The 8,009-nt window shown below is 40.8% G+C and overlaps 1 protein-coding gene across 1 annotated transcript; it reads left to right on the forward strand.

Moving 5' to 3' along the window:
- The first annotated feature begins 2,264 nt into the window (after positions 1-2,264).
- On the forward strand, positions 2,265-7,501 carry LOC100283102 (vacuolar ATP synthase subunit F). The gene is made up of 4 exons (NM_001156004.2): positions 2,265-2,528; positions 2,707-2,788; positions 6,291-6,373; positions 7,092-7,501. The coding sequence occupies exons 1-4, from the start codon at positions 2,466-2,468 to the stop codon at positions 7,254-7,256; spliced, it is 393 nt and encodes a 130-aa protein (NP_001149476.1). The 5' UTR covers positions 2,265-2,465; the 3' UTR covers positions 7,257-7,501.
- Positions 7,502-8,009: the final 508 nt, after the last annotated feature.

Below are 8,009 nucleotides of genomic sequence, written 5' to 3' on the forward strand. Positions count from 1 at the left end.
GTTGCCAGAGGCCTCTTCCCATCACTCACTAACCGATGGGCCCCGGGAACCAGGGATCTTATCCCTACACATCCTACTGTACCTAAACAGGTCAAAAATAAAAAATTTCTAGGAGTTTATACAAAAGTGAGAGTTAAGCCCTGTTTGATTTGAGAGACTAAAGATGAATCCTTCCATTTTAGTCCCATGTAGTCTCTAAATTACCAAACAGTGGGAGTAAAACAGAGACTAAATTGTTTAGTCTCTAGTTTCTCAAGGGGTGACTAAAAGGGACTAAGCCATATAAATTGCACCTTTTGTCCATCCTTTATTCCAATTGCACTCATGGTAGGAGAATGCTAAGAGGTATTTTGGTCCTATTATGTTTCATTTAATTTGTTTTAAATACTTTTAGTCCCTAGAACTAAACATAGTAGGGAATAAACTTTAGGTTATGTTTGGTTGGGCTGTGACTGTGAAAAAAGCTGATATGGGCTGTGAGCTGTGAAAAAGCTGTTGTGGTCTATGAGCTGTTAAAAAGCTAAAAATCATTTGGTGGAAACCACTAAAAGCCGTTAAAAGTTCTTCGATATATGTTTTCACAATTCGATCCGAAAGCCACTAAAAGCATGTCCAGAGGTGCTTTCAGTTTTGCACTGCGAGAAAGTCGACTTTTAGAAAAAGTTATTTTATGAATCCAGCCCTTTGGTTCGGCTTTTGGCTTTTAGGGGGCAAAAGTCAGAGCCAAAGCCAAACCAAACACATCCTTAGTCTCCTAACTAAACTTTAGTCACTGGACTAAAGGAACCAAACGAGCCCTTAATACGTAAACACCATTACAAATATCTTTTCCAAGATTTCATAGATCTAAGTACAGATCTGTAATAAATTCTTCAATATCTAATCTCGAAAGAATCCTATGAGCCAACATAAAAGTGTACTAGACAAACTTAAGCATTAATATATGCAGCAAATATTACTAAAGAATTAACGAGTCCAATACCTAACACATCTACAAGAATAATAATTAAATATATCTATCAACCGCAACTGATCTAAATAATAAAACAAAAACCAATAAAAAGATATATTATAAGATTTACTGAATCCAACTACAAATACCTAAAGGACTGTAATATGCAATGTCATACGAATCCTATCACTAAAACATACTAAGCAACTAAATAAATAGTAATAATTATTTTATAAAAATACATGCGAATTACAATATAGATCAACTTAACAAAACAAGTGAACTAAAATATACCGAGTGACGACAAACGAAAAATAAGGCAGGACTTCGTCGCTTTAGACCTCCCTAACCTTAAAACCCTCTTAGGCTACGTTTAGTTAGGGAGTCAATTGGAATAGAGCGACTTCATTCTAGTTTCTAATAATAGAGTCATTACATTTGTGTTTGGAAATTAGAACGGAACCGTCCGTTTTTTTGTTTGGTTGAAAAGTGGAATAAAGCAAAGTCGTTCCATTTATTATTTGGTTGGAGAGCCATATAGGTATGGATGAGAGAAGATGAATGAGAGCGCTCACATCCGGTTATTTTGGTGGAGCAGGAGCATTCCAAATATTTGCCAAATATAGACTCCAGAACCGCTCTACTCCCCTTCCTTTAGAAATCAAACATCTAGAAAACAGGAATGAAGAAAGAGAATGAGAGAAAAAAAGGCTCCTCATTAGTAGCTAGCCGAGAGTGGACTGCACACGGACTCTAAAGCTCTCTGTGTAAGAAAGATGTGGATCAAGTATTAAATGTATATATTGTCATATGAGTATGTTTTTAATTGTCTATATATAATATGACAATATTATAAAGTCTGCTATCGGCTATACTAGTATTAATCTTGCTCTAAGCGACCGGTGGCGTTCCAAGCAGCAAGAACTTGTTTGTAAAAATAAAAAAGAAAAGTATGAACAGGTCCCTGCCGCTCCCTCATGTATGGCAGATACCCATATCCATAATATATAAAAATCAGGATATATAATTATTTTTTTATTTAAAGGCCCTGTTTGGCACAGCTGGTGCTTGTTGAAAAAGCAGCTTATCTGAGAAGCTGGTGAAAAGCAGTTTCTGCTTGTTGGTTGCTTTTAGTGTATTCTGAGAAGCAGCTGAACTGATAAGCTGCTGCAGAAGCTGCCTGTTTGGCAGAACCTCTGCTTAAATTTGTGAAGAAGCTGAAAATAAGCTGTGCCAAACAGGGCCAAAATATAAAAACAAAAAGATACCAACTAACCTAAATAATCTGTCGAAAAGCAAGCAAATACTGTTTGCGGGCCAGCGTTGGGCATGGCCCACCTGCCATTGTTAGAGGCGTTAGCCCACAGGCGGACCCGAATCCAGAATTCCTGTCACTGCTCGAAATCGATCCGATCTCCGCTCGCGCTGAAGCCTGATCTCCACCGGGTTCGCAGCAGGGGCGCAGGACCTCGATCACGAGGAGGCAGGGGAGCAGCATCCACAACCACAAGCCATGGCGGGGAGGGCCAACATCCCCACTAACAACTCCGCCCTCATCGCAATCATCGCCGACGAGGTAACCCACATCCACCCCACCACCCGCCGCCTCCGCTAAATTATCCTTGCGATTGAGCAGTAGAGGCGTGCCCCCGAGGTGTTTTATTTAGCTGTTTCTGCTGGATCCAGCCAACATCTGGGTTGCATCTGGGGATCCGCGATTATCTAAACGCACGCTTTGTCACCTATTCTTGCAGGACACCGTCACTGGCTTCTTGATGGCCGGCGTTGGCAATGTTGATCTGCGCAAGAAAACCAACTACCTCCTCGTCGACAACAGTGAGTGAAACGAATATCCTCTTTACTGCTGCATATTATTATTGCTGAGCCTTATTATCTATCATCAATATCGCTATTATGGAGTTACCCCTGAAGACAGGAAAGGACTTTGCCAAGTGCCCATTCTTTTCATCACCTTCTCATCTAGTAAATAGCTAAATAAAACCTGCCGCTCTTAAGTATTCCCCCCGTTCCAAATTGTAAGCACCTGGATACACATTATCTCTAATACACACTCAAAGCTACTTATCTATAAAAGCCAGAATGACTTCCAATTTGAAACAGAGGGAGTAGTAGCTACATACTAGAATTCCTAGGTAAGTCATCGGCAGAACTGCAAATGGTGTGTGTCGATCCACACCACTTCCCTGCAAGACCTTGATGGTCCACGGGACACTGTATGTTGAACCCTCAGCACACTTGGCTCAATTAATAAGCCAAGAAGCCCACTGCTCTCTACTATCATCTCAAGGTTCACTGCTTAATGTTATGCACTGCCACACTGGTTCTTGTTTCAACGGTCCATAAATTCACCCATACATGAAACTACACAAAAACTGAACTAAGTGATCCTTCATTGAACTGTAGCAGAGTTCAGACATCCTGAAGGTTCTATGTCCTGCATCTCTCACATCCGAGGAGGGACTCACAGGTGTCTGTGTTTCTGCAGACTGATTTACAACTCTGAAAAAGTCAATAAAGCTTCTTCGTTGGAAGCATTATTGACATCAACCCAATCCTTGGACTGGACAGTCCTTACTTTATTTTCTGCCCAGGCAGCATTGGCTGCTTCTTGATCTTGGATGGTAGGGATAGTATCTAGTGATTCTACTAGGTCGTGTCCCAATTTAATATTGCAAAATGAAGTAAAATGCATTAATGATTCAGGATCAGAAGTAGAGAAGGCAGTGAGAGAACTAGTACCTGACTTGATGTCACAATTTCCTTCTCCCAGATCAGCAACTCTTGAGCTTGATCTTGTAGCAATGGCCGAGATCTTGGTAATAACTCTCCCTTGGTTTGCTTCTCCAACCTTCAGGATGTCTGAACTCTGCTTCTCCTTGTCTGTAGTATGACTAGTATCTGGCACCATGTCCATATTTTTCCAATCTGGTGGCAAATGAATTGCACTGGAGTCATTGTTGAGCACATTAGAAAGCTTTTTTGTTCTCTCTTTAAAGTTTTGGTCAATAATTTTCACCTCTAATTTTTCCTGCTCCAAGGGGTCAAGTTCATAATCCACCAATTCTTCTTGGGAGTCAATCGTAGCTGGGTCTAACTCCATGGAATCATCAGGTTTACTTTCTGTGGATTTAGACTTTTAGACATTACAGTCTCCTTGGCCTTTCCTGCCTTGATGGGATGTTGAGCCTTTCTCTTTGTTGCTTACGTTTTTCTTTTCCTTCTAATTTCTTAGCGAGCTCGGCTATTCCTAAATCGGTTCTTGGCGAATCTTCCTCCTCTCCCCCTCTGCATCTCGATCGTTTTCCATTTCAGGGTTCGCGATTTTTCACACAAAAAACTGTTTCTAGCACGTTCTCTACCGTTTCAATGATCTCATGAGTTCTAAATTTCACTCTCTAAAATCTTGTAAGGTGTTGCCTTATCTATTCAGAAGGAAAAGTAAACCAGAATTTTTTCGGGAGACAACTTCCTGATTTTTCTAACCATGCTCATATATTTAAATACATTTCAATTCTTATGATTTGCAATGTTGCTTCTCCCTCAATAATTCTCATCAAGCTTAAAACCTTTTACTGTTTACCTTTACCCTTATCAGAGGGGATGTGAATGCTGAAACAAAACATAGCTTTGTGTCCACTGTTCTTGCACAGCCAGGGATTCCAAAATTTCAATTTCTTAACCACTTCTTGTCTGGACAAAACATACCTTTGTGTTCACTGTTCTTGCAGTTCTATAAGAAAGGTTGATTTGGACATTGTCCATGATGGTGACTGGTCCCATTGCAGTTATAGTATGTAATATCTTTCCCAGGTTTGGTTCTTCTATTGAAATTCTGCCTGTTATCATACATAGCTCTATTTTGGTTCTCAGGAAGGTTCTTTCATCTCTATTTCTCAGGTTTTGCCTCAGATCCTTCTCAATTTCCATCATGCTGTCATTTTTCCCGTGGATCGACGTTTGTAAGTGCGGCCAGTACTATAATCTCTGTAGGAACCTAGGGTTTCCTGACTAAAACATAGTTCCCATGGTCATCCCTCCACATCTCATCTCTATTCTGGATGAATCCTCTGTAATCACCACCTCGACTTTCGTTGGACAGGGGGAGGGCCCTCCGGGTTTCATTCCCTTCCCTTCTTTAAGCATCATCTGTATCTCTGTAAGCACTGAAGCCTCCACCATCGTCCCTTCTCTGTGTTCCCTGCTGGCAGTTCATCTTGCCTCCGAGAAGGTGAATCAACCAATTTGCTGAGGGATTTGAGAATCTGACAGGCTTTGTGGCCGAATCTCCTCACCTCCATCTCTGATGCCAGGTAGCCAAGTGCTGCTGCTTCCAGTACCCTCAGCCCTCCTCTTTTGTGGTCGTCTTCTACCCCTAGGACCAGGAAGGGTTTAGGCTTGCCTCGGGTTATCCCTGCCCCAGACTCTACTCATGTCGGAGCCTCTGGCACTGGGTCTTCCCTTTACACTCTGCTCTTATACAAATCCATAGATGAGTTCTAGAGCTCACAAGAGGAACTTGTACTTGTACAGCTTACACCCAAGCAGACAGCAAAGAAGCCTAGTACTAGCTTACAACCGCTGTTTTGTTATACTCTCTGACCCTTTCATTCATACACCTCTGAAATCTTTGTTTCCCTAGGCGTTAAATGGTGTTGTATCTTACAGTAGCGTGCACCATGTTTCTTCCTCATTTCATGTTCCTTGCAAAACAATCCCTTCACTCATACATGTATTTCGTGGTGATGGATCTTGCAGTAGCATGCACTATATGTTTCTGCTTCATTTCATGTTCCTGCAAAACAGTCACTTTCACTCATGCACCTCTCTCTCTCGCTTTTGATTCCCTATGTTTTTTTTGTGGTAATGGATCTTACAGTAGCGTGGTGCATATATTTCTGCTTCATGTCATGTTCCTTCCACAACAAAATCCCTTCCAGTCACATGGGTCATACTGTTTCTTACCTTGGCCGTTTCTTGCTAATGGATCTTACAGTAAGATATAATGCTTTTCACATGCAGTTAACTGATGCCGTCGGACCAAAGCAGGCCTACTATATTAGGATATATCATATATCTGGGTTTTCCTTCCTAGTACTGGTTTCCTTATTTGTGAGCTTTCATGTACTTGTGCAGCTGATGCAGATAATCTTGAATGATGCTTTTACCTTGTACCTTGTAACCATATCAGTGACTAGGATCTCTAGTCATTATTTCATTCTGCAATCCCCATTATTTGTGCTGCATTACTTCATACATTAGTTACTGTTGTTGATCCTGATGGTTCATTATCAATACTGTTTGTTGTTTCATGCCACAGAGACGACAGTTAAACAAATCGAGGATGCGTTCAAAGAATTTACTACGAGGGAGGATATTGCTATTGTGCTCATCAGTCAGTATGTAAGTGAACCACCACACAAGCATGCATATTATTTATACATTGATGCATTGTTAAGTCAGATCCTTTTAAGCATATCATATGTATATATAGATAGACAAGGGAAAAAGGGAGAGGGGAGGTTATGATTTTTTTTTCAGCTCAATTAATTTTGTTTAGTTTCTTTGGAGGCATCTCCCTTCTATGAAGTGTAAACAATTCCAGCAAGCTTGTTGGAACCTTCAAAGCTGTCTTCGAGTTTTCACTTGTATACTAAGAGTAGCGGCTCTAAACTAGTAGGCTTTTCAAACTCCTGCTAGATTGTTGTGCTTCAGGATAAAGTTGGCATTTTGATCAAGATAATGCTTTGATACTTGGACTTAGGTTCCAGTTCCTTTTCTCCCAGTATTATCCTTTGGTAGTCTCATCTCCTTTTACTATAAATATTGTTTATTATCCTCCTTGTTGGTGGCCCTTTTTACTTGCAGATTAATTTACTGAACCTTTCTTCCAGCTCTTTTAAGTCAAGCTGTAATTAAGTACAGCGTGTGTTCATCAGTGCCAATCGTTGGGCAATTTGCTTTTGGATACCCCTACTGATATTCGAGAAATGGTGGGGAAAGGTTCTAGGAGCATTATGTAAATCATGAACAGTAGTACCACTGTACCAGCTAGGTAATAGAAGAAACGCCCATCTTATAAGTTGTATTCCTGCTGATGTCTATTAATTGTGGGTGACAGATTGCCAACATGATAAGGTTTCTGGTGGATAGCTACAACAAGCCCGTCCCTGCTATTCTGGAGATCCCATCCAAGGACCATCCATATGATCCAGCGCACGACTCTGTGCTCTCTCGAGTGAAATATCTGTTCTCTGCAGAATCGGTGGCGTCTGATAGGCGATGAAGGCATCCTTGCGTAGCAGTACCCTTCGATGCATCTATTTTGTTATGGTATTGAAAAGAAGATGGCACGTACCATTGGGTGCGAGCGAGCCAGCATGAATAATAATGAGCTTGCAAACAATGATTGGTTGAACTAAACCAACACAATTTTTTTTCATAAATGGTTCGAATGATATTTTGGTGCTTGTGTTTGATTGGTTATTAGGGAATAAAATGCGATTGTTATGACGAATTGATTGCCCAGAACTGTTTACGTTGTGCAGTGTATTGCATTAGTATGCGTTGTGCTGGTGGAGGTGATCCTGATGGTTTCACTGTGTGAAGAAGGAACAAAATTGCTCTACATGGGTGTGAGCTAATCATAGAAGAGGTTGGTAAATAGTAGTAGTAACAAGGAAGGAAACAAGGAATGTTGTGTCGGAGAAAGTATATTACGTCAAAATTGTTAGGATAGTATGTATGATACTAAACATACTGTAATCCTAACCTGATCAAATGCCGGATCAAGTTAGCTAGATGAAAACGGACGATTTGGCTGCTGGCGTGTGGAGCCAGGCCACAGTTGGTCCCACACGATCAGCGGGGCCATCGATGTAGCTACGTCGATAGGCGTAAATCCGTCGGGATAAAAATGAAGGATCAAATTTTTATTGTCCATGCCTACCTGACGGATATTGGGCTGAATTGGGCTAATTCTAGTTTTTATATAAACCATTCATAATGTTTGAAGCCTGATTGATATCCGGCAACGTAT

This window comes from Zea mays, chromosome 7 (assembly GCF_902167145.1).
Source record: "Zea mays cultivar B73 chromosome 7, Zm-B73-REFERENCE-NAM-5.0, whole genome shotgun sequence".
Lineage (NCBI taxonomy): Eukaryota > Viridiplantae > Streptophyta > Magnoliopsida > Poales > Poaceae > Zea > Zea mays.

Excerpts from the sequence above, each read along its gene's own strand:
- LOC100283102 (NM_001156004.2), top strand. The coding sequence starts at position 2,466 with ATGGCGGGGAGGGCCAACATCCCCACTAACAACTCCGCCCTCATCGCA. Across the intron at positions 2,789-6,290 it reads CTACCTCCTCGTCGACAACA|AGACGACAGTTAAACAAATC; the intron begins GTGAGTGAAACG and ends TTCATGCCACAG. Across the intron at positions 6,374-7,091 it reads TTGTGCTCATCAGTCAGTAT|ATTGCCAACATGATAAGGTT; the intron begins GTAAGTGAACCA and ends TGTGGGTGACAG.